Source organism: Carcharhinus amblyrhynchos, unplaced genomic scaffold, assembly GCF_965287045.1.
Source record: "Carcharhinus amblyrhynchos unplaced genomic scaffold, sCarAmb.v2.hapA scaffold_393, whole genome shotgun sequence".
Taxonomy (NCBI): Eukaryota; Metazoa; Chordata; class Chondrichthyes; order Carcharhiniformes; family Carcharhinidae; genus Carcharhinus; species Carcharhinus amblyrhynchos.
In genome coordinates, this window is record NW_027650133.1 from 167 (window position 1) to 27012 (window position 26846).

At 54.5% G+C, this 26846-nt stretch overlaps 1 protein-coding gene across 1 annotated transcript in view; it reads right to left on the reverse strand.

Moving 5' to 3' along the window:
- Positions 1 to 489: 489 nt before the first annotated feature.
- LOC145339303 (uncharacterized) overlaps positions 490 to 26846 on the reverse strand; it is a 55862-nt gene continuing 29505 nt past the window's right edge. The window contains exons 2-10 of the mRNA XM_080183728.1: positions 18223 to 18391; positions 14992 to 15172; positions 14005 to 14068; positions 12402 to 12481; positions 8499 to 8731; positions 6831 to 6946; positions 4576 to 4624; positions 2426 to 2471; positions 490 to 566 (exon numbers count right to left, since the gene is read on the reverse strand). Of these exons, the coding sequence (XP_080039854.1) occupies positions 517 to 566; positions 2426 to 2471; positions 4576 to 4624; positions 6831 to 6946; positions 8499 to 8731; positions 12402 to 12481; positions 14005 to 14068; positions 14992 to 15172; positions 18223 to 18391 (988 nt within the window). The 3' untranslated portion in view covers positions 490 to 516. The remainder of the gene's footprint in view (positions 567 to 2425; positions 2472 to 4575; positions 4625 to 6830; positions 6947 to 8498; positions 8732 to 12401; positions 12482 to 14004; positions 14069 to 14991; positions 15173 to 18222; positions 18392 to 26846) is intronic.

Here is a 26846-nt window from a genome sequence, read left to right on the forward strand (position 1 = left end):
ACAGACTCAATGGGCTGAATGGCCTCCTACTGCATTGTAAGGTTCTATGATTGCCCCCCCCAAGATTTTGCACTCATCACAACAGTGTCTTAAAATATATAAGTTTATTTATTAGTGTCACAAGTAGGCTCATGTTAACACCGCAGTGAAGTTACTGTGAAAATCCCACACTCTGGTGCCTGTTCGGGTACACCGAGGGAGAACTTAGCACCTAATCGACGGGTCTTTCGGACCGTGGGAGGAAACCGGAGCTCCCAGAGGAAACCCAAGCAGACACGGGGAGAACGTGCAGACTCCACACAGACAGTGACCCAAGGCCGGGAATCGAACCTGGATCCTGGCACCGTGAGGCAGCAGCACTAACCCGCTGTCTCTCCCCAAAACCACCCTCTAAAAAATTCAAGAGGAAAAAAACTCGGGTCTAATCTCTCTCCTGATAAATTAAAGCCAGGTTATTGATCTGTGAACTCGCAATCACAGAGCAACTTTCCACCTCAACAAGCACGCATGTGTCACTCACCTGGAGACTGTTGGATTTGGTTTCTCCCAAGGTCTCTTCACAGAGTCTAAAAATGACGACAGAGAGAGAGAGAGAAATTCACTTCAGGAACTTTTACCTCTCGAGGCAGACAGTTTCTACTAAGCTGGAGCTTTGAAACCTGGACAAGAGATAGGGGATACCCGGAGGAAGGGGGCACGGAGGACGGGGTGGTCGCAGAATTATTTATAGCCCACCTGACCTGGAGCTTAATCTCCCAAACAGCACTGCGAGAAACATCGTCAGGTGGCAGAGGAGGGACATCAGAACAAGACAACTTTAAAAAGTTTATTGAGTTGGAAGACAGACACAGAGAGAGAGAGACACACACAGACAGAGAGAGAGAGACACACACAGACAGAGAGAGAGAGACACACACAGACAGAGAGAGAGAGACACACACACAGACAGAGAGAGAGAGACACACACACAGACAGAGAGAGAGAACACACACACAGACAGAGAGAGAGAGACACACACAGACAGAGAGAGACACACACAGACAGAGAGAGAGAGACACACACAGACAGAGAGAGAGAGACACACACAGACAGAGAGAGAGAGACACACACAGACAGAGAGAGAGAGACACACACAGACAGAGAGAGAGAGACACACACAGACAGAGAGAGAGAGACACACACAGACAGAGAGAGAGAGACACACACACACAGAGAGAGAGAGAGACACACACACAGACAGAGAGAGAGAGACACACACAGACAGAGAGAGAGAGACACACACAGACAGAGAGAGACACACACAGACAGAGAGAGAGAGACACACACACACAGAGAGAGAGAGAGACACACACACAGACAGAGAGAGAGAGACACACACAGACAGAGAGAGAGAGACACACACAGACAGAGAGAGAGAGACTTCAGGAACTCTCATCTCTCGAGGCACACGGTTTCCACTAAGCTCGAGTTGGAAGGGCGATTGAAATAGGAGGGAGAGAGAAAGAGAGAGAATTTGACGATCGGCAGGGGTGGGTGGGGGAAACACTTCCAGGACTGGGAGAGCGAGGAGTAGAATTTGCCCAGTTATTGGGGTAAAGGGAGACAGGACAGTGGATCAATGTCCATGCTGTTCACCAGGCCATCACCGGGTGGCGCACGCGAGCAGGGTAAGAGGTGATAATGTCACTCCTCTCTCCCTCTGCCCCACTTAACCCTCGCAATCACAAGACAACAAGGTTTAGGTGCAAACATACTCGAGGTCGAGGTCGACGAGGACGAGGAATTAAGGGTTACGGAGATCAGGCAGGAAAGTGAGCTTCACAAGTGTTACATCAGCCACGATCGTATTAAATGGTGGACTAGGCTCAAAGGGCTGAATGGCCTCCTCCTGTTCCTCTTTATGGTCTGTTGGACCCGCTCTGCCGTTCAATACCATCGTGGCCAATCACCTCTCTCAATTCCGCCTTCTACACAAGCCCCATGTTGAACCACTGAACCCCAACAGCGCAGAAAGAGGCCATTCGGCCCATTGAGTCTGCACCAACAACAATCCCAGCCAGGCCTCAGGGACCAATCATGGGACAATCCCCTCACCCCAGGGGCCAATCCCAGGCCAATCCCCCCCCTTCATCCCGAGGACCAATCACAGGCCAACCTTCCCTCACCCCAGGGGCCAATCACTGGCCAACCCCCTCACCCCAGGGACCAATCGTAGACCAACCCCCTCATCTCAGGGACCAATCGTAGACCAACCCCCTCACCCCAGGGCCAATCATGTGAACCGTTGGTGTAACACTGTGAAAGAATTTAATTCTTCTAGTTCCGCTATTGCTCGGGCGGGTTTGTTGGGTTTAGTAATGGAACCCGTGCAGGAACAGGGATTTTAAGGGACAGTTGGTCAGATTGGTGTTGATTTGAACCTTACCGCTGCTCTGAATGCTTGGTGCTTTGGTTACTGTGCTGGTGTCTTCCTAGAGAGGAGGAAGAAGAGAATTGTGTTAAAAACCAGAGTCAGTCACCGAGCAAACACTCCCCAAGACTGTTCCTGTAATCCTGCTTAAAAAAAAACAAACACAGAATCCCGGCAGTGCAGAAAGAGGCCATTCAGCCCATCAAACCAGCACTGACCCACCCACAGAGCGAACCACCCAGGCCCAGTGTCATCCTTTACAATCAGTTTTTAAAATTCTTTCATGGGGCATGGGCCCAACACCTACTGCCCGTCCCTAACTGCCCCTTGGGAAGGGTGAGCCTTGCCATCTTGAACCCGCTGCAGTCCCCGAGGTGTAGGTACACCCACAGCGCAGTTAGTGAGGGAGATCCAGGGTTTTGACCCAGCGACAGTGGAGGAACGGCCAAGATATTTCCACGTCGGGGTGGTGGTGAGTGACTCGGAGGGGGAACTCGTAGGTGGTGGCGCTCCCCGTGTGTTTGCTGCCCCGCCCTTGTCTTTCTAGATGGTAGAGGTCACGAGTTTGGAAGGTGCTGTTGAAGGAGCCTTGGTGAGATGCTGTGAAACACCCTGGCACTACTCATTACTCAGTGTCCAAAGATGTGCGGGTTAGGTGGATTGGCCATGCTAAATTGCCCCTTAGTGTCCCAGTGATGTGCAGGTTAAGGGTATTAGTGGGATAAATGCATGCCGTTGTGGCAATAGGGTGGGCCTGAGTAAGATGCTCAGTTGGTGACTTGACTTGATGGGCTGAATGGCCTACTTTGCATTTTAAAGATTCTAATGGCAATGAAAAGGGGCGCTATATAAATGTAAGCCGTGGCGTGTCGATTGCTGTTGAAGCGCCCCCCCCCCCACCAATCTCTCAGGTGGGCACCCCAGAGGCATCGTGATTGCTGCACTTAATGCAACCAGCAGGTGGCACACACGAGGGCAAGACGCTCCTCCCTTTGGGCCGGACATTCTCGAGATGCCAGCCGGAGGAACGGCACAGCTCAGTAACTGCATCAACTCTGGGCAGGGTACAGATCGCCAGCGGGCTGGACGGTTACTTAAGCACAAAGAGGGGCTCCATCGAGGTTTTGCATTCACGGTGGGCACTGCCGGGAGTTGGGTGGGGGGGGGGGGGGGGGTGCTTTTCTGACCCCACGGAGAACATTTTAATTCAGCGTTTATAAGCTTCCTGTGTGTTTTACAATTTTTAAATTATTAGTGTCACAAGCAAATTTTACATTAACACTGCAATGAAGTTACAGCAACAATTCCCCAGCGACCACATTCCGGCCCCTGTTCAGGGACACTGAGGGAGAATTTAAAAACGGCCAATGTACCCTAACCAGCACATGTTTCGGACTGTGGGAGGAAACCGGAGCACCCGGAGGCAACCCAAGCAGACACGAGGAGAATGTGTAAACTCCGCGCAGTGACCCAAGCCGGGAATCGAACCCGGGTCCGCTGGCGCCGTGAGGCAGCAGTGCTAACCCACTGCGCCACGATTTCCCTCAAAGGGGGTGTTCCTTTATTTTATTTTCTTATTTTGTTTAACCAAAAAAATAGCTTCACTGAAACACTGGAGTAGGGTGGGGTCAGGAGGTACATACCTGTAACATCTTACCCCCGTCAATAAATCTATTCCGAACACAGACTGGCTTCAGTTCCCTCCTACCTTGGCGTGGCACAGTGGTTAGCACTGCTGCTTCACAGCGCCAGGGGACCCGGGTTCGATTCCCGGCCTTGGGTCGCTGTCTGTGTGGAGTTTGCACATTCTCCCCATGTCCGCGTGGGTTTCCTCCCACAGTCCGAAAGACGTGCTGGTTAGGGTGCATCGGCTGTGCCAAATTCTCCCTCAGTGTTACCCGAACATGAGTGCGGCGACCGGGGGAATTTCACAGTAACTTCATTGCAGCGTTAATGTAAGCCTTACTTGCGACACTAATAAATAAACTTTAAACTTCACCAATCAGGATTGTAACGCCACATCCCCAACAGTCGGAACGAGCAAATCATTAGCCTCACCGCGTGGTCCCTACATCACCTGTCTGAAACTGGTGGGCACGGCTGTGCCAGGGATGGTGGGTGTGTGTGTGGGGGGGGGGGGGCACTGCCTGAACCCCGTGACTTACATTTGATTCCTCGTCCTTTTTTGGAGGTGGCTTCTCACTCACTTTCCGTCTGAATGAAAGAGAGGGAAAAGGGAAACGCGAGGTTAGATGAATGAAGCCTGGTCTCCGATCACCGTGACGCTACCTCCCCACCACCACCCCCCCAGGTCACATTCATCATCAAATCCCGACAGTGCAGAAGGAGGCCACTCGGCCCATCGAGTCTGCGCCGATAACAATCCCACCCAGGTCCTATTCCTGTAACCCCATGTAATCCCCCTGACACTCGCCCAAGACCTGTTCCCCGTAACTCCAAATATTTAACCCACTAATCCCCCTAACCTACACATCTCAGGACACTAAGGGACAATTTAGCACGGCCAATCCACCTAACCTGCACATCTTTGGACTGTGGGAGGAAACCGGAGCACCCGGAGGAAACCCACGCCGACACGGGGAGAATGTGCAAACTCCACACAGATAGTGACCCGAGGCCGGGAATCGAACCCGGGTCCCCTGGCGCTGTGAGGTAGCAGTGCTAACCCACAAGTGCCACCCTCGGTTAAGAATACTGTCTGCCTCTGCGGCTTCGTAACCCACACATCTACAGGTGGCACGGTGGTCAGCACTGCTGCCTCACAGCGCCAGGGGACCCGGGTTCGATTCCCGGCCTCGGGTCACTGTCTGTGTGGAGTTTGCACATTCTCCCCGTGTCTGCGTGGGTTTCCTCTGGTTTCCTCCCACAGTCCGAAAGACGTGCTGGTCAGGGTACACTGTCCGTGCTAAATTCTCCCTCAGTGTGCCCGAACAGGAGTGTGGCGACTAGGGGATTTTCACAGTAACTTCATTGCGGTGTTAACGTAAGCCTTCCTTGTGACACTAATAAATAAACTTTAAACAGTTTTCCCGCTATCGCTCCCACCACTGACCTGCCGCTGAGTTCCAGCTGTTCTCCCGTCCCCACGTTAAGCGGAATATAACCTGTGCCATTTCTCTCCTCTCTGAGACTCACACGGACAAAAACATTAACCCTCGTTTCTCTCCCCCCCCACCCTCAGACGCTGCCGGACCTGCTGAGTTTTTCCAGCAAGGTAACTGGGTCCCCAACCAGCAGAAATTAATCGATTCAAATCGCTGTGTGTTTTATTAATTCGTTCGCGGGATGTGGGTGTCGCTGGCTGGGTCAGCATTTATCGCCCATCCCTAATTGCCCCTTGAACGTCTCACTCGGCCACTGCAGAGAACAGAGGAAATTACAGCACAGGAACAGGCCCTTTGGCCCCTCCGAGCCTGCACTGACCGTGCTACCCCGACTGAACTAAAACCCCCTCCCCTCCCAGGGACCATATCCCCCATCCTATTCATGTATTTGTCCAGATACCCCTTAAAAGTCACCACCGTATCTGCTCCCACTACCTCCCCTGGCAGTGAGTTCCAGGCACCCTCTGTGTAAAAAAACTTGCCTCCTACATCTCCTTTAAACCTTGCCCCTCGCACCTTAACCCTACACCCCCCCTAGTAATTGACTTGTCCACTCTGGGGGAAAAAGCTTCTGACCCTCCACTCTGCCCCCCATAATCTTGTAGACTTCTATCAGGTCTACCCCTCAACCTCCGTCGCTCCAGTGAGAACAAGCCAAGTTTCTCCAACCTCTCCTCATAGCTAATGCCCTCCATACCAGGGCAACACCCCGGTAAACCCTTCCTGCACCCTCTCCAAAGCCTCCCTGGTAGCGTGGCGACCGTTTCAGAGAGCCAGTTTAGCGTTGACCCCATTGCTGGGGCTCTGGAGTCACATGTAGGCCAGACCAGGCTAAGGATGGCAGATTTCCTTCCCTTCCCAAAAAAGGGCCTTCTTTCTTTTTCCCCTGGAATCCCCACAGTGCAGGAGGCCATTCGGCCCATCGAGACGGCACTAACTCTCTGCTGGAACGAACAATAGCCGTCACGGTCACCGTTACTGAGACTCACTTTCTAAGTCCAGATTTTTTTGAACCTCGATTTAAAGTTCACCAGCTGCCGTGGTGGGATTTGAACCCAGGGTCTCCCGGAATATTAATCTGGGTGGGGTGGGGGGGGTGGGGGGGTCGTCTGGATTATGGACCCAGTGACAATACCGCAACACCAGAGAATGGACAACCGCGTGGGGAAAAACAATCTTGCAAAGAGCGTTCTGACAGATACACGTACCCCGGGGTGGGGTGTGGCAGCGGGTAAATCCCTGTCAGGAACACAAAGCCCACTGATCACTCCACCCCCCCCCCAAACAATCCTCACCTTCTTGCCAACATGGCGCTCATTTCCTCCATCAGTCCACCTCCTCCACCGCCTCCTCCACCTCCTCCTCCTCCTCTGCTGTCGCTCTTGGGGCTGGTGCTCCCTGCCTCTTCAGCCTGGGGGGGGGGGGGGGGGGGAAGGGGAGGAAAGGTGGGGGAGGGGGAGAGGAAGTGGGGGGGGGCGGGGGAAGAGGGAGGGGTAGGGCAGTGGAGAAGTTAGAGAGTTTAATTGGAGGGGGGGGAAATTGGCAACAAAATCCCAGAAAGACAGCGTCAAATTTGGGGTAATGCCGCAGTTCGATCTCTGGTTGTCCCCGAGAAGCTTGGCAGGGAATTAAAGCCCCGGGATAGGCCGACGGTACACAGCAAGATCCCACAAACAGCTCACCGGCTCTACAGGTCTTGGTAGAAGGGCCAGCATTGGCCAGGACGTGTGGGGAGAATTCCACCCCTCACCCAACAGCACCACACCCCCCGCCCCTCAACTCCCCACCACCACACCCCCCCAGGTACCCCCCCCCCCCGCCAATCACACTCCGAGCTCCTTCTGTGAAGACACACAGGGTGGATCAGCCCACCCAGTAGAGCAGCCGTCCCGAAACCACCTTCCTCAGTGCTGTTTGTGGGAGTTGCTGTGTTTCTCTCTGATGTTTATACGGGGACTGGGCTGTAGTTTTCTCAGTTCTAACACACGGTTCCCTTGGACCGGCTCACAGTCGGGTTTGAGAATAGCAAATTCTGGTTCATTTGACCGCAGCCCAGCGCCCCCACCTCTCCGCCAACCACAGCCCAGCGCCCCCACCTCTCTGCCAATCACAGCCCAGCGCCCCCACCTCTCCGCCAACCACAGCCCAGCGCCCCCACCTCTCTGCCAATCACAGCCCAGCGCCCCCACCTCTCTGCCAATCACAGCCCAGCGCCCCCACCTCTCTGCCAATCACAGCCCAGCGCCCCCACCTCTCTGCCAATCACAGCCCAGCGCCCCCATCTCTCTGCCAATCACAGCCCAGCGCCCCCACCTCTCCGCCAATCACAGCCCAGCGCCCCCACCTCTCCGCCAATCACAGCCCAGCGCCCCCACCTCTCTGCCAATCACAGCCCAGCGCCCCCACCTCTCCGCCAATCACAGCCCAGCGCCCCCACCTCTCCGCCAATCACAGCCCAGCGCCCCCACCTCTCCGCCAATCACAGCCCAGCGCCCCCACCTCTCCGCCAACCACAGCCCAGCGCCCCCACCTCTCCGCCAATCACAGCCCAGTGCCCCCACCTCTCTGCCAATCACAGCCCAGCGCCCCCACCTCTCTGCCAATCACAGCCCAGCGCCCCCACCTCTCCGCCAATCACAGCCCAGCGCCCCCACCTCTCTGCCAATCACAGCCCAGCGCCCCCACCTCTCCGCCAATCACAGCCCAGCGCCCCCACCTCTCCGCCAATCACAGCCCAGCGGCCCCACCTCTCCGCCAATCACAGCCCAGTGTGCACCTCGCCACCAATCACAGCTGACAACACGTCCATTTCTCTGCCAATCACAGGCCAGCGTGCCTACCTCTCAACCACAGTCCAGAGTACCCAACTCTTCACCAATCACAACCCAGCATGCTCAGCTCTCCACCAATCACAGCCCAGCACGCCCACCACCTCTCCTCCAATCCCAGCTGAGGTCACTCACCTGTGCCACTTTCTTCAGCTTGGCGGCCTGCAGTGCCTGCGCCAGGCCCCCCCCGGCACCCCCACTCGGCGTGCTGCTGGCGGGGGGCAGCGGGGGAGGAGGGGGCGGCCCGCTCCCCGAGGGAGGAGGCGGGGCCGCGGCTGGCGGGGGCGGGCCCGGTGGGGGTGGGGGTCCAGGCGGAGGGGGCGGGCCTGCTGCGGGACCCCCAGCCGGAGCTGGAGGGGCGGGAGGCACTGGGGGGAAAAGAAAAGAAAGAAAGAAAGAGGGGGGTTAACACCCAGCATTGGCCACCAATCCACAAACAGTAACAGGAGCTGGCCCTTCAACCAGGTGAGCCTTCACTGAAGAATTAAATACACTCCCTACGAACTCAACCAATCCCCAGTTAAATACATCAGTGCCATTTCCCCCTCACCCACAACCCGTAGAGGTGTCATCCACATTCCCACTAACTCACACCATTCCTTCCACGGGGAATTGGGTTTCTCTAAACCAGCACTGGTTGCCCCTCCCTCTGGAGGGTGGCGGGTGAGCCGCCATCTTGAACTCCTCTGGTGTAGGTACAACCCCCGGGTGCTGTTAGGGAGGGTGTACCAGGGATTTGACCCAGCAACACAGTGAAGGAACCTCCAACGTAGAAAGATAGGAGCAGGAGGAGGCCATTCGGCCCTTCGAGCCTGCCCCGCCGTTCATCACGATCACGGCTGATCGTCCAACTCAATAGCCCAATCCTGCTTTCTCCCCATAACCTTTGATCCCATTCGCCCCAATCACAGTCGCCTCTTGGATACATTCAATGTTTTGGCATCAACCACTTCCTGTGGGAATGAGTTCCACAGGCTCACCGGGTGGAGAAATGTCTCCTCACCTCCGTCCTAAATGGTCTACCCTGAATCCTCAGACTGTGACCCCTGGTTCTGGACTCCCCCGCCATCGGGAACATCCTCCCTGTCTGGTCCTGTTAGAATTTTATAAGTCGCTATGAAATCCCCTCCTCATTCATCTGAACTCCAGCAAAAACAATCCCAATCTAGTCAATCTCTCCTCGTGCATCAGTCCCACCATCCCCGGAATCAGCCTGGTAAACCTTCGCTGCACTCCCTCGAGAACAAGAACATCCTTCCCCAGAAAAGGAGATCAAAACTGCACACAATACTCTAGGTGTGGCCTCACCAAGGCCCTGTACAATTGCAACAACACATCCCTGCTCCTGTACTCAAAACCTCTCGCAATGAAGACCAACATACCATTTACCTTCTTTATCACCTGCTGCACCTGCATGCTTACCTTCAGCTTACTGGTGCACAAGGACACCCAGGTCCCTCTGCACACTCCCCTCTCCCAATTTACCATATTTGGAAATATATTCCATTGTGTGCAGTTTTGGCGTCCTTAGCAGAGGATACTCAACGAGACCTTGGGGTCCTCGTGCATCAGTCGCTGAAAGTAAGTGCACAGGTACACCGGGCAGGTATGTCTGGCCTTCATAGTGAGAGTATTTGAGTACAGGGATAGGGACGTTTTACTGCAATCGTATAAGGCGTTGGTGAGACCACACCTGGAGTATCGTGCGCAGTTTTGGCCTCCTTATCTGAGGAAGGATGTCCTTGCTATAGAGGGAGCGCAGAGAAGGTTTACCCGGCTGATTCCTGGGATGGCATACGAGGAGAGACTAAGTCAGTTAGGATTATATTCACTGGAGTTAAGTAGGGAATCTCATAGAAAATTCTAACAGGATTAGACAGAGTAGATTCAGAAAGAATGTTCCCGATGGTGGGGGGGTTGGGAGCTGGGGGGGAGTCCAGAACTAGGGGGTCATAGCTTGAGGATAAAGGATAAACCTTTTAGGGACTGGAGGTGAGGAGAAATTTCTTCACCCAGAGGGTGGTGAATGTGTGGAATTCACTCCCACAGAAAGTAATTGGGGCCAAAAAGCCCCCAAAATAATCCCAGTTGCCCACATTTGGCCCATATCCCTCTATACCCATCTTACCCATGCAACTGTCTAAATGCTTTTTAAAAGACAAAATTGTACCTGCCTCTACTACTGCCTCTGGCAGCTTGTTCCAGCACCTCACCCACTCTGTGTTAAAACAATTCTCACCTAAACCTGTGCCCCCCCCCCCCTACTTCTATAGGTCACCCTCTCACTCTTTATAGAATCCCGCTATCTTTGGGAAAAGATATTGACTATCTAGCTGATCTGTGCCCCTCATTATTTTATGGACTTCTATAAGGTCACCCCTCAGCCTCCTACGCTCTAGAGAAAGAGGTCTCAGTCTATCCAACCTCTCCTTATAACTCAAACCATCAAGTCCCGGTAACATCCTAGTAAATCTCTTCTGCGCTCTTTCTACTTTAATAATATCCTTTCTATAACCAGGCTGACCAGGATGTTGCCCTGGTATGGAGGGCATTAGCTATGAGGAGAGGTTGGAGAAACTTGGTTTGTTCTCACTGGAACAGCGGAGGTTGAGGGGGAGACCTGATAGAAGTCTACAAGATTATGAGGGACAGAGTGGAGAGTCAGAAGCTTTTTCCCAGAGTGGAAGAGTCAGTTACTCGGGGGGGGGGGCACAGGTTTAAGGTGCGAGGTTTAAAAGAGATGTATGAGGCAAGTTTGTTTTATACACAGAGTGGGGGTGGGTGCCTGGAACTCAGCTGGGTCACTGTGTGTGTGTGTGTGTGTGTGTGTGTGTGTGTGTGTGTGTGTGTGTGGAGTTTGCACATTCTCCCCGTGTCTGCTTGGGTTTCCCCCCCACAGTCTGAAAGACGGTTTGGGTGCATTGACCCGGACAGGCGCCGGGGTGCGGCGACGAGGGGAATTTCACAGCAACTTCATTGCAGTGTTAATGTAGACCTTTACTTGTGCGATGAATAAATAAACTTTAGTGAAAGCAGATACGATAATGACTTTTAAAGGGGGCGTCTTGACAAATACATGAATCGGATGGGAACGGAGGGATACGGTCCTTAGAAGGGTAGGGGGTTTTAGTTCAGTCGGGGCAGCATGGTCGGTGCAGGTTTGGAGGGCCGAAGGGCCTGTTCCTGTGCTGGAACCGTCTTTGTTCTTTGTTAAAGAACTTGTTGTTTGGGGCCTGGTTGGTTCGGAGCCAGATGTCCGACAGCTCACAACATCAGGGGATTAAATCCGCTTTCACGGACTTACCGGTTACATAACTCCCCTCGATCGGCACACATTCCGGGGATAAGCAACTCCTCCATGCTTCCAAAGCACCAGCTCGGCTTAAATTCCGGGAGGTCAGGGGTCGGAATCCCTCCCGGCCGAGGGTCCGCGTGTCCACCCCGCTGGTCGGGGAGTTCCAACTGGCTTTGGGGAGCGGGAGGAAACCGCCCCCCCACCCCCACGCAGACACGGGGAGAACCCCACGCAGACAGGGACCCGAGGCCGGAATCGAACCCGGGTCCCCGGCGCTGTGAGGCAGCAGTGCCAACCACTGTGCCGCCCACTCCTGGTTCTACGGCGAGAGCCTTTTACCTCGGATGGTGATGGCTAACACGAGGGGACACAGCTTTAAACTGAGGGGTGGTAATTATAGGACGGATGTCAGAGGGAGGTTCTTTACTCAGAGGGTAGTAAGGGCGTGGAATGCCCCGCCTGCAGTTGTGGACTCGCCAACTTTAAGGGCGTTTAAACGGTCATTGGATAAACGTATGGATAACACTGGAATAGTTAAGGTTAGAGGGTCATTAGATTGGTTCCACTGGGTTGGCGCAACATTGAGGGCCGAAGGGCCTGTACTGCGCTGTAATGTTCTACGTTCTAGGAATCAGTAGGGTGCAGACACTAATCTGTGTGTTACCAATTCCACCACAGATAGACTGAAGCCACCATGGAGGGTAGAGGCACTGTCCACCGCCCCCTCGTGTCCCCCGGCCTACCTGCGTTGCGCCGCTCCTGCTGTTCCCGCTCTTGCTCCAGTCTCTGCTGCTCCAGCTTCTGCTGCTGCTCCAACTGTTGCCTGTTGGCCAGAGACACACACACGCACACGTTAGGAACACAGCTGGCTGGTTTACCCACCACCCGGGCCCCCAGGACCAAGGTCAAATGGTCAACACTTGTCTCCTCCCTTGCCAGGGCGGCTGTGTCGCCCTCAACTCACTGCTGCTCTGACGGGCAGCGAGTGAGACACTCGAGTCCGCACCAACCACCACTGGGTCACAAGCAAAGAACCACCCCCCGCCCCAACCACCTCCAGCCATCCACTCAGGGCCATCTGCTCTTTGACCTTGTGACGGCGGAGGAAGTGGTTCACTTTCCCCTCCTCTCTCGACCTCAAATCAGAGGAACAAAGGAGTTAGGAGCAAGAGTAGGCCATTCAGCCCTTCCATCCTGTTCCGCCAGTCAACCAGATCACAGTTAGCACTGCTCCCTCACAGCGCCAAAGACCCGGATTCAATTCCGGCCTTGGGTCACTGTCTGTGTAGAGTTTGTATGTTCTCCCCGTGTCTGCCTGGGTTTCCTCTGGTTGCCTCCCACAGAGGGATGTGCAGGTTAGGTGGATTGGCCATGCTAAATTGCCTCTTAGTATCCAAAGATGTGCAGGTTAGGTGGATTGGCCATGCTAAATTGCCTCTTAGTATCCAAAGATGTGCAGGTTAGGGGGATTGGCCATGCTAAATTGCCTCTTAGTATCCAAAGATGTGCAGGTTAGGTGGATTGGCCATGCTAAATTGCCTCTTAGTATCCAAAGATGTGCAGGTTAGGTGGATTGGCCATGCTAAATTGCCTCTTAGTATCCAAAGATGTGCAGGTTAGGTGGATTGGCCATGCTAAATTGCCTCTTAGTATCCAAAGATGTGCAGGTTAGGTGGATTGGCCATGCTAAATTGCCTCTTAGTATCCAAAGATGTGCAGGTTAGGTGGATTGGCCATGCTAAATTGCCTCTTAGTATCCAAAGATGTGCAGGTTAGGTGGATTGGCCATGCTAAATTGTCCCTTAGTATCCAAAGATGTGCAGGTTAGGTGGATTGGCCATGCTAAATTGTCCCTTAGTATCCAAAGATGTGCAGGTTAGGTGGATTGGCCATGCTAAGTTGCCTCTTAGTATCCAAAGATGTGCAGGTTAGGGAGATTGGCAATGCTAAGTTGCCCCTTGGTGTCTAACGATGTGCAGGTTAGGTGGATTAGTGGGGTAAATACATGAGGTTACAGGGATAGAATGTGGATGGGATGCTCTTTTGAAGGGTCAGCGCAGACTCGATGGGCTGAATGGCCTCCTTCTGCACTGCAGGGATTCCGCGAACTTGTGCGGCTCTTCTTCAGAGTTAAAGAGAGGGAGAAACGTGATGGGTTTGGGTCAGCGATGGGCGGGAGGGGAGGACAGATTGCACAAAGATGTTTCGGGCGCAGGGAGGTGGACGTGTCAATAACAGCGCTTAGCAAACGGGCCGAGTTCCTGCCTGGGTGAGGCTGCCCCGGGTTCCAACTTGGGTTTGGCTTAAGTGGCGTCGGTGCCCTTACCCGCAAACAGGGGCACTCACCTCCTCTGCTGCTCCATCTCTTCAGCCGTTGGTCCGTTGTTCACCATTCGCGGGGTAGCGGGTCCTGTGCAGAGAGAAAAGACACCGAGAGGGTTAACGGGTGACACTCCCCTCGGCGCGGAGGCCAGCCGCGCGCGTTTGTGTAGCGCCGAATCCCGAGGGGCGATTCCCAGGAGCTCGCACCAGGCAGAGACCCCACAGCGGGCGGCCGGCAGAGAGGTTTAGGGAGAGAATTCCAGAGTTCGGAGGGGGTGGGGGGCGGGTCCCCTTACCCCACGTAGCTGAAGGTTCAGCCACCAACGAGGCCCGAATTGGAAGATTTCGGAGGATTGTGGGACCGGAGGTGATTCGGAAACCCAATGCCACGGTGAAGAGCCATCTTGGAGATGCCCTGGAGGTTCCACGGGTGGACGGAGAATTGAGGGCCACAGGGATAAGGCGGGAGAGTGGATTTGGCCACAATTTCAGAGCAGTCACGACTTCATTGAATCACAGAAACCCTACACTGCAGGAGGAGGCCATTCGGCCCATCGAGTCTGCGCCGAACACAATTCCATCCACATATCCCTACATATTTACCCACTAATCCCTCTAATCTACGCATCTCCAGGACACTAAGGGGCAATTTCTTAGCACGGCCAATCCACCTAACCCGCACATCTTTGGACTGTGGGAGGAAACCCACACAGACACGAGGAGAATGTGCAGACTCCACACAGACAGTGACCCCGAGCCGGGAATCGAACCCGGGTCCCTGGAGCTGTGAAGCAGCAGTGCTAACCCACTGTGCTGTCCCGTTGATGGGCCGAAAGGTCTGCTTCCATTCCTACGTCTTGGTTGGCCTCTTCCTTGGTGCCAGTTTCGGATGGTCAACTTTATATGGGCAAGGCGCGCTGGACAACACTCCCCTCCCACCTCCAATCCCACAGTGTGGGGTCTCCGATGCCTCATCCCACTACCCCACCAGCGTAGCACGGTCACACATACCCACACTCGCCACGCCTTCCAGCACCTCGAGGGCGTGATGCATCCCGTTGGCGAATAGCGTGGCATCCTCCTTGCTGCCGAAGTTCAGGCCCCAGACCTGACGCATGTCCCGCCATTGGTGGAAGCTCGGCGTGGCCTGGTTGTACTTGAGGCCCTTGGCGATGGAACAGTTAATCACAACCTGGGGGGAGGGGGGGAGGAAAGCAACACCGGGGTTAACCAGCCGGGGCCCATGAGGTCATTAAAAGGGGCACGCGCCCCAGGACAGGTACCCGCACAAAGACTGCGGGGCTCAGAACTAAGGGCAGCACGGTGGTTAACACTGCTGCCCCACAGGGACCTGGGTTCGATTCCCGGCCTCGGGTCACTGTGTGTGTGGAGGGTGCACATTCTCCCCGTGTCTGCGTGGGTTTCCTCCCACAGTCCCAAACACATACTGATTAGATGCTAAGTTCTCCCTCAGTGTACCCGAACAGGCGCCCGAGTGCGGCGACTAGGGGGACTTTCACAGTAACTTCATTGCGGTGTTAATGTCAGCCTCGTGACACCAATAAATAAACTTTTACTTCAAGTCATGGCCCACTTTAGGGACAGCCATTACCTCATTGGACCATAGCCTGCTCCACAGAAAAGGCCATTCTGCCCATCATTTGTGCCATCCTCTGCCTCTCCTATCCCACAGCACTGAAAAGGTTCCCTTTGCCGGTGTTTATTCAGAAACCAGAAGCAGGAGGAGGCCATTCGGCCCTTCGAGTCTGCTCCGCCATTCATTTTGATCATGGCTGATTATCAAATTCAATATCCTGATTTCCCCCCTTCCTCCCCCCCATATCCCTTAATTCTCATGACCTATAGAATCCCTACAGTGCATGAGGAAGCCATTCGGCCCATCAAGTCTGCACCGACTCTCCAACAGATCATTCCATCCAGGTAACCCCACGTATTTTATCCTGCTAATCCCCTTATCCCAGACATCTTTGGACACTAAGGGACAATTTAGCATGACCAATCCACCTAACCTGCACATCTTTGGACCTTGGGAGGAAACTGGAGCAACCGGAGGAAACCCTTGCAGACATGGGGAGAATGTGCAAACTCCACACAGACCCAAGACCAGAATTGAACCTGGGTCCCTGGTGCCGTGAGGCAGCAGTGCGAACCACTGCGCCATCCTGTACCACACATAGAATTCTCTTTTGACAGTTATGATTGAACCCGTGCCAACTTCACCAGATATTCTGCGCACAGACCCAAATTGTCTGTCAAAATTGTCCGACAAAGCAGCCACACCTGGGTCAGAGGTCGAGGCAGAGGTAGGAAGGTGGTGCATACAATTCTGCAGCCTAATTGGCCACTTACGAGTCATCCTCACTCCCGTGGGTCTGGAGTCACGTGGAGTCCAGACAGGGCAAGGTTGGCAGATTTCCGCTCCCAAAGAGCTTTTAATTTGATTTGATTTATTATTGGGATAAGAGTAAAGTATTGATTTTTGCACGCTATCCAGACAAAGCATACTGTTCATAGAGTACTGTTCATAGGGGAGAAGGAGAGGGTGCAGAATGTAGTGTTACAGCCATAGCTAGGGTGTAGAGAAAGATCAACTTAACGCGAGGTAGGTCCATTCAAAAGTCTGATGGCAGCAGGGAAGAAGCTGTTCTTGAGTCGGTTGGTACGTGACCTCAGACTTTTGTATCTTTTTCCCGATGGAAGAAGGTGGAAGAGGGAATGTCCGGGGTGTGTGGGGTCCTGGATTATGCCGGCTGCTTTGCCGAGGCAGCGGGAAGTGTAGACAGAGTCAATGGATGGGAGTTTGGTTTGTGTGATGGATTGGGCTACATTCACGACCTTTTGTAGTTCCTTGCGGTCTTGGGCAGAGCAGGAGCCCAGGCCAAGCTGTGATACAACCAGAAAGAATGCTTTCTATGGTGCATCTGTAAAAGTTGGTGAGAGTCATAGCGGACATGCCAAATTTCCTTAGTCTTTTGAGAAAGTAGAGGCGTTGGTGGGGCTTTCTTAACTATAGTGTCAGCATAGGGGGACCAGGATAGGGGCAGGAGTGTGTTGTTGCACTTATACAGGGCTTTGATGGAGGCCACACCTGGAATAACACGTCAGTTTTGGTCTCCTTATCTGAGGAAGGATGTTCTTGCTCTAGAAGGAGCGCAGAAAAAGGTTTACCAGACTGACTCCCGGGATGGTCAATTCCGGCCTTGGGTCACCGTTTGTGTGGAGACTGCACATTCTCCCCGTGTCTGCATGGGTTTCCTCCGGTTTCCCCCCACAGTCCAAAGATGCGCGGGTTAGGTTGACCAGCCGTGCTAGATTGACCCTTAGCGTCAGGGGGATTAGCAGGGTAAAATATGTGGGGTTACAGGGGGACAGGGCCCGGGTGGGACTGTGGTCAGTGTGGACTCGATGGGCCGAATGGCCTCCTTCTGCCCTGTAGGGATTCTATGACTAGACAGGGTTGATGGAGGAGGGATGTTCCTGATGGTGGAGGAGTCCCACACCAGGGGCTGCTGCTTGAGGATACAGGGTAGACCGTCCAGGACAGAGATGAGATGTTTCTTCACCCAGAGTGTGGTGAATGTGTGGAATTTGCAACCACAGCGAGCAGCTGAGGCCAAACCAAATATATATTTTCAACAGGAAGTTAGATATCGCACTTGGGGTGAAGGGGATCGAAGATTTTGGAGGGGTGGGTGGGTACGGGGAGGTGGGGTATTGAGTTGGACGATCAAACATGATTAAGGTTTTTCCAAATATAGAGGAGCACATTCTCCCCGTGTCTGCGTGGGTTTCCTCCGGGTGCCCCGGTTTCCTCCCACAGTCCAAAGACGTGCGGGTTAGGGTGGATTGGCCACGCTAAAAATTGCCCCTTAGCTTTTTTTTTGAAAGTTTACTCGTTAACGTCACAAGTAGGCTGACATTAACACTGCAATGAAGTTACTGTGAAAATCCCCGAGTCGCCACGCTACTGTGCGAGTAACGCCGAGGGAGAATTTAGCACGGCCAACGCACCCTAACCGGCACGTCTTCTGGACCGTGGGGGGGAAACCGGAGTACCCGGGAGGGAAACCCACGCAGACACGGGGAGAACGTGCGAACTCCGCACGGACAGTGACCCAAGACGGGGATCGAACCCAGCCCCTCGGCAGGTGGGGGGGCTCAGGTGTTTCCGACGCGCCGGTGCGGATCGGACGGGCCGAAGGGCCTCTCCGACGCGATTACCTGCTGGTCCTGCATTTTGCGGCCCACCACTCGGAAGGTGTTGTTGCCGGGGTTGTGGTAGATGTGGACCCGGCTGAAGCTCTGGGGGCCGGTACCCGCCGGAACCCACTTCTTGTTGGCGTCGTCGTAGAGCATGACCGTGGCCCGGGCTTGGCAAATACTCGTCTCGCTGCGAAGGGGGGTGGGGGGGGAGAGAGAGAGAGAGAAACACTCGTTACCACGGTAACACGGTGATTGGGGGGGGGGGGACCCGCTTCATAAACCAAAGAGAAACTCATAATAAAAAACCAGCCGGGGAGGTGAGGGGGGTGAGTGGGGGGAGAGGGGACACTCTCAACCAACCTGGAAAAACATCTCTATAAACCCCAGGAAGCAAAATAACCTCCCGACAGGACAGACAGATTAGAGACACCATCGCCCGTCCACTGCTGTCCACAGGCCAGATAACAACAGGGGTGAGACCAGCAGGGGGAGGCCTCCACTTGAGGGGGGAGGGGGTGGGGGAGGAGGGGAGACAACAGAGACCCCCCCCCCCCCCAAAAGGGAGTTTGGGGAGGAGGGGGGGACAACAGAGACCCCCCACAGGGAGTTTGGGGAGGAGGGGGGGACAACAGAGACCCCCCCAGAGGGAGTTTGGGGAGGGGTGGTTGGGAAGAGAGAAACAGACCCAGAGGGAGTGTGGGGAGGTGGGGCGACAGAGGCCCAGAAGGAGTTGGGGGGTGGGGAGGGAGTGGTGGTAAGGGGAACAGAGACACAGAGGGACTTTGGGGAGATGGGGCAACAGAGGCCCAGAAGGAGTTGGGGTGGGGGTAAGGGGAACAGAGACACAGAGAGGTTAATAGTCCCACAGATCAGAAGGAGACCATTGAGTGTTCTCCCCCCCGGCTCTGGGTTTTGGGGCGAAGGGGTGGCGATGGGGGTACAGGCGGGTGCGGTGGACGCTGGCCAGTGATGCCAAAGCAGCCGATCAGCCGAGCCAGCGTCCACAGGGTGGCGACAGTGAGCACCATCGAGAAGTTCCTGCTATGAACCCGCTGCCTTATCTCGGACAGTAAAATGATTATCTGGGAGGGAGGGAGGGAGGGAGCAGCATTGCCTGAGGCTGTGGCTGGGAGAGAAATGATTTATCGGTGACTCACAGCAGCACAGCGTCACTACAGACCATGACTCAAAATCAGAGGCAATTAGATAAGAGACGTCAGTCACCGGAGCCAGGCCCGAGTGGGTCAAATACTCCCATTTATGGGCAGCGCACTCGAGGGTGTGGGTAGCTTCCCTCCAGACACAATGTCTGGACGAACAGGACCACTGGCTGGAGGCCATTCGGCCCACCGTGCCTGTGCTAGCAATCCCTCCACTGCAGGAGGCAGCCATTCGGCCCATCAAGACTGTGTTCAGCTCTGGTCATTGTGTTATAGAAAGGATATTATTAAACTAGAAAGAGTGCAGAAAAGATTTACTAGGATGCTGCTGGGACTTGATGGTTTGAGTTGTAAGGAGAGGCTGGATAGACTGGGACTATCTTCTCTGGAGCGTAGGAGGCTGAGGGGTGATCTTATAGAAGTCTAGAAAATAATGAGGGGCACAGATCAGATAGATAGGCAATATCTTTTCCCAAAGGTAGGGGAGTCTAAAACTAGAGGGCATAGGTTAAAGGTGAGAGGGGAGAAATACAAAAGGATCCAGATATAAGTGTCTAAGTGTCACACAGAGGGTGGTGAGTGTCTGGAACAAGCTGCCAGGGATAGTAGTAGAGACAGGTACAATTTTGTCTTTTAATTTTGACAATTACATGGGTACGATGGGTATAGAGGGATATGGGCCAAATGCGGGCAATTGGGATTGGCTTAGCGGTTAAAAATTGGGCTGCATGGACAAGCTGGGCCAAAGGACTGTTTCCATGCTGTAAACCTCTATGACTCCAAGTCTGCACTGACCACAATGCACCCAGGTCCTATCCCCGTAACCCCACATATTTACTCTGCTAATCCCTGACACTAGGGTCAATTTAGCATGGCCAATCAACCTAACCTAATCACCCAATCACCTAACCCGCACATCGTTGGGCCGTGGGAAGAAACCGGAGCACCCGGAGGAAACCCATGCAGACACGGGGAGAACGTGCAGACTCCACACAGGCAGTGACAAAAACTGGGAATCGAACCTGGGTCCCTGGTGCCGTGAAGTAGCAGTGCTAACCACTGTGTTACACAAATGGAGCTTTACTCTGTATCTAACCCCGTGCTGTACCTGTCCTGGGAGTGTTTGATGGGGGAACAGTGTAGAGGGAGCTTTACTCTGTATCTAACCCCGTACTGTACCTGTCCTGGGAGTGTTTGATGGGGGGGACAGTGTAGAGGGAGCTTTACTCTGTATCTAACCCCGTGCTGTACCTGTCCTGGGAGTGTTTGATGGGGGACAGTGTAGAGGGAGCTTTACTCTGTATCTAACCCCGTACTGTACCTGTCCTGGGAGTGTTTGATGGGGGGGACAGTGTAGAGGGAGCTTTACTCTGTATCTAACCCCGTGCTGTACCTGTCCTGGGAGTGTTTGATGGGGGACAGTGTAGAGGGAGCTTTACTCTGTATCTAACCCCGTGCTGTCCCTGTCCTGGGAGTGTTTGATGGCGGGGGGGGGGAGAGGGGGGGGCGGGGACAGTGTAGAGGGAGGTTTACTCTGTACCTGTCCTGGGAGTGTTTGATGGGGACAGTGTAGAGGGAGCTTTACTCTGTATCTAACTCCGTGCTGTTCCTGTCCTGGGGAGTGTTTGATGGGGGGACAGTGTAGAGGGAGCTTTACTCTGTATCTAACCCCGTGCTGTACCTGTCCTGGGAGTGTTTGATGGGGACAGTGTAGAGGGAGCTTTACTCTGTATTCTGGGAGTGAATTGGTGGATGGATTAAATGCTGTCAGCAGGGAGAGAGACAGCACGAGGCAGAGCTTGCCAGGGACAGTCGAGTGAGACCCGGGCAGCGGATGGGTCAGTGCTCCTGGAATGGGAGGAATGTGTGTTAAATAAACGAGTGTAATGAGGAACGTGCATCTCGGGAAGAGGAGGGCTTCGCCTCAGCTTGACGACAAGCAGTTATCAGGAAAAGGAAGTGGCTTAGAGATAAAGCAACGCATCAAATCTTTACCAGACACGCTGGAAAGAGTGAGAGGTGTGGGGTAGGCAGTCAGCAACCTAGAACAAACCCGTTAGTTCCTCCCTTCATTCTTTTCTTATTTTGTTCATTCACAGGATCTCAAAGCTTTGAGAGGGGGTCAAATCTGGACTCGAAACGTCAGCCGTTTCCTCCCCTTACTGCCAGACCCGCTGAGATTTTCCAGCACTCTCTCTTCTGCTTTCACATTCCAGCATCCTGCAGTAATTTGCTTTTATCCAGGGAACCAGATGGGTTTTTCCCGACAATGGGCCATCACTAGATTCTTAATTCCAGATATATTTTTATTGAATTCAAATTCCACCATCTGCTGTGGCGGGATTCGAACCCGGGTCCCCCAGAACATCAGCTGAGTTTCTGGATTAATAATCCAGCGATAATACCACTCGGCCAGTGCCTCCCCTAATTTCATTAGCAAAAGTCTGAGGTCACGTATCAACAGACTCAAGAACAGCTTCTTCCCTGCTGCTGTCAGACTTTTGAATGGACCTACCTCACATTAAGTTGATCTTTCTCTGCACCCTAGCTATGACTGTAACACTACATTCTGCACTCTCTCCTTTCCTTCTCTATGCACGGTATGCTTTGTCTGTATAGCGCGCAAGAATACTTTTCACTGTATACTAATACACGTGACGTTCAGTGTATTAGGTCTCACTGATAGAATCTTAGAAGCCCTACAGCGCTGGAGGCCATTCAGCCCATTGAGTCTGCACTGACCACAATCCCACCCAGGCCCTATCCCCGGAACCATGCTAATCCCCCTGACACTAAGGGGCAATTTAGCACGGCCACCGCTCATCTTTCGGACTGTGGGAGGAAACCGGAGCACCCGGAGGAAACCCACGCAGACACGGGGAGAATGTGCAGACTCCGCACCAACAGCGACCCAAGCTGGGAATCGAACCCAGGGGTCCCTGGCGCTGAGAGGCAGAACTCCCACAGCCTCGTTCGCCTGGTGAATTCCCCTGTGTCCGCTGCGGGACTGATGGGGACAGGCTACGCTGCGAGGCAGCAGTGCTAACCACTGCGCTGCCGTGCCACGGGGAAGCCGATCGCTGTCCGGGGACTTCTGCTGGGAAAATGCACGAAGGAAGCGGAATGGGTTTGAACTGGTCGTGGGCAAACCGGGGAGAAGGGGAACGGGGGGGGGGGCGGGGGGGGGGGGCAAATCACCATTGGGGGGGGGGGGGTCAGATCTGAAAATAGCCCAATGGCCTCCTTCTGCACTGCACGGATTCTATGGTGACGACGATCGAGGGAAATAATTTCAACGGGAGATGGGACTGATTGCTCTACAGCGAGCTAGCACGGAGCGTGTGTGTGGGCTGAACGGCCTTTTCACGGAGCAACTGACCTGATACAGGGAAGCCATTCTCTCCGGTTTGGGACTTAGCACCTAAACAAAAGAGGGCGGCCAGTCAGGAACGTAATCCGAGAGCTCCCTTTGGGAAAATCCCGGAACGTTCCTCGCCTACGGACCAGGGATTGTTTGCAGCGTTCCACGCCAAGATCAGCCGGGGCGTCGCGGAAAACACAGAGGCCCCGTGGCACTGTTCGCCGGAGGGCCAGACACGCCCGATACAACCGCCATTTTCGGACAAGTCTTGGCCAAGGCGGGCAGGGAGGGATTACGCAGCCCGTGTCCGCTTCACCGACACACCGACCTCTGGTCTGCCCCAGTTGCTGCACACACACACAGACACACAGACACACACACAAGGCTGAATCACTTGAGCTGGTTAATAAATTACAGGGAATGGCACACATCGGCTGGCTCGGGGATGAGGGGAGGGAGACAGGGACAGAGAGAGAGACGGAAAGACACACAGACACAGGAGAGAGGGAGAGAGACAGTGACACACACACACAGGAGGCAGAGAGGCTCAATATCAGTACCGTCTGTATATGGATTCCCCCTCCCAAAGGGATACTGACCTCCCACCTCTGACATGCTCACACCGACTCTGCACTGACCGCAATCCCACAGGCCCTGACACTGAGGGGCAATTTAGCACGGCCAATCCATCTAATCCGCACATCTTCAGACTGTGGGAGGAAACCCACGCAGACACGGGGAGAATGCGCAGACTCCAGCAGACAGTGACCCGGGGCGGGAATCGAACCCTCGTGTTCCTGGCGCTGAGGGGGTAGCAGCGCTAACCACTGCGTGCCACCCCAAAACACCCCCCACTTCGGAGGGTTTTTGAGATTCGACCACCTTGGTGGGATTTGAACCCGGGATAGGGCACTTCCCTGGGTCTCTAGATTTCTAGACCAGCGACAAAACTGTACCAGCACCTCCCCCATTCAGGGGGGCGGGGGGCATGGGCCAAACACGGGCAACTGGGACTAGCTCAATGGTTAAATACTGGGCAGTATGGGCCGAAGGGCCTGTTTCTATGCTGTAAAACTGTATGACTTTGGGAGAAAATGGTGATTATTGGAACGGACTTCAAAGAGTTTCGCACCAATTGGGGCTGAGGCGAGAGTTCAGATCTGGATTATAACGGACTCTCTGATGGGGTCAAAGTTCCGAACATGGACAAGGACCAAAACCCCCGCTCCAGTGCCTCCAGGTAAATGTTTTTACATTTGACCAGCGCTGGCCCCCCCCACCCACCCACACCTCCCCTCCCCCCCCACTGAATATTTCACCTGGATGGAGACAGGTTCAGCTCATTTACCTCCTCCTCCACCCCCCCCCCCACCCCCCCAACCAAACCCCGTACGCAGGGGCTCAGAGACGCATTGCCCCCCCACCACACAATTAGCAGGGACGCAGAGACGCGTGACCCCACCCCCTCCCTGTGCAGGGGTGCAGAGATGTATAAGGCCCCCCCCCCCCACCACCATGCAGGGGCGCAGAGATGGCTGGTCCCACGCCCCCCACGCAAAGGGCACAGAGACGTGTGTGGGCGAACCCCCCCCCCCCCACCCCACCACCCCCCCCCCCCCCCCGCCCCCCCATCCACCTCCCACTGTGTGCAGGGGTGCAGAGATGTGTGTCCCACGCCCCCCAACTCCCCGCCCTGTGCAGAGGCACGTATGGCCCCCCACCCTCCCCGTGTGCAGGGACGCAGAGACAGGTATGGTCCCCCCCATCACCCTCCCCGTGTGCAGAGACAGGTATGGTCCCCCCCATCACCCTCCCCGTGTGCAGAGACAGGTATGGTCCCCCCCATCACCCTCCCCGTGTGCAGAGACAGGTATGGTCCCCCCCATCACCCTCCCCGTGTGCAGAGACAGGTATGGTCCCCCCCATCACCCTCCCCGTGTGCAGAGACAGGTATGGTCCCCCCCACCACCCTCCCCGTGTGCAGAGACAGGTATGGTCCCCCTCCTCCCTCCCCGTGTGCAGGGATGCAGCGACACGTGCTGCATTTGCAATACTTTGCAAACCGGGCCACATTGCAGCAAGTCTGATCAAGAGGATGTTTGTGGTCGGCTGACAGGGCCTCCTGCAACCCCTCCGCACCCCCCCCACCCCCGCCTTCTGAACCCAAAACTGATTTAACACTTTTATTTTTCAAAAGAAAATGAAAAAGGAAGTCACTGTGTGCCGCCCAGGCCTGACAAACAGGAGACTTTTTATTCATTGGTGGGACACGGGGCCATCGCTGGCTGGGCCGGTATTTATAACCTATCCCTTGGGGGGGGGGGGGGCAGTTGAGAGTCAACCCCATTTGCTGAGGCTCTGGAGTCACATGTAGGCCAGACCGGGGTAAGGACGGCAGATTTCCTTCCCTAAAAAGGGAACATTAGTGAACCAGATGGGTCTTTCCGACAACGATTAAAGAGGAGAACAAAGAAAATTACAGCAGAGGAACAGGCCATTCGGCCCGTCTGAGCCTGCACCGACCGCGCTGCCCGAGTGAACTAAATCCCCCTGCCCTTCCGCCGACCAGATCCCTCTATTCCCATCCCGTTCATGGATTTGTCCAGATGCCCCAAAGTTTATTTACTAGCGTCACAAGTAAGGTAATACGTTAACACCTCAATGAAGTTACTGTGAAATTCCCCTAGTCGCCACACTCCTGTTCGGGTTACACTGAGGGAGAATTTGGCACGGCCAATCCGCCCTGACCAGCACGTCTTTCGGACTGTGGGAGGAAACCCACGCAGACACGGGGAGAATGTGCAAACTCCACACAGGCAGTGACCCGAGCCGGGGATCGAACCCGGGTCCCTGGCGCTTGTGAGGCAGCAGCGCTAACCCACTGTGCCACCGATGGAGGTTCACCACTCAGCAGCTTATTGCAGTGTCTGGTGGGTGGGTGGGACACCGCGCCGCTATGGGGCTGGCAGTGAGGGCGAGTGATGGAAATCCAGCCCCGAGGTTGGCAGCGAGACAGAGGCAGGACGAACCCCTTGATATTACACAACAGGAAGGCCTCTGGAAACCAATTAGAGAAACGGAGGTTCCTGAAACGTGGAGGGGAATTTTCCCCCGACGCTTCCAGTTCCGGGGCCAGTTTGACGCCTCAGATGCTGACTCACCATGTCCACACTGGCATCCGATTGTAAAACACAGCAGGGTGACAATGGCCTAGTGGTATTGTCACTGGGTTAGTAATCCAGAGTAACACTCTGGGGCTTCGAATCCCACCACCGCAGATGGTGAAACTTCAACTAAGAAAAAAATCCAAATCTAAAAAAAGTTTACTGATGACCCATTGTCGGAAAAACCCGCTACTGTTCCCTTTAGGGAAGGAAATCTGCCGTCCTTACCCCGGTCTGGCCTACTTGTGACTCCAGAGGCACAGCACCGTGGTTGACTCAGCTGCCCCTCTGAAATGGCCGAGAGCGCCTCGTATAAACCCCACACTGCAATGGTTTAAGGTCGCCCAGCGCCTTGTCAAGGACAATCCGGAACAGGCAATGCATCCCGGAGCAGGAATATACACATTCCGGGAAGGAATAAAGGAACAGGTTGTCGCGTAGGTGGCCTGCCATGTTATATTGTTATACTGTGGGCTGGAAACGGGGAGAGAGAGAGAGAGAGAGAGAGAGAGAGAGAGAGAAGGAGAGAGAGAGAGAAGGAGAGAGAAGGGGGGAGAAAAGGAGAGGGAGAGAGAGAACAAGAGTGCGCAAGGGAGAAAAGAAGGGAAACTGGGGGGGAGGGGGGTGCGGTGGAGAGACACAGAGAGACACAGAGAGAGGAGGAGGTGTGCAGAGGGAAGGGGGGAGAAGGGAACATAAGAAATAGGAGCAGGAGTCGGCCATCTAGCCCTCTGAGCCTGCTCCGCCATTCAATAAGATCATGGCTGATCTGAAGTGGATCAGTTCCACTTTCCCGCCCTCTCCCCATAACCCTTAATTAGCGGGCAGGGAGGGGGGTGGTGAAGAAGGGAAAGGGGGGGGGGGTGGGGGGAGAGAATATCACGAGGGGCTTAGCACATCAGATGTATAAGTTTCAAGTATCATTTCAAACATTACAGAAGTTCAAAAGGTACCCCA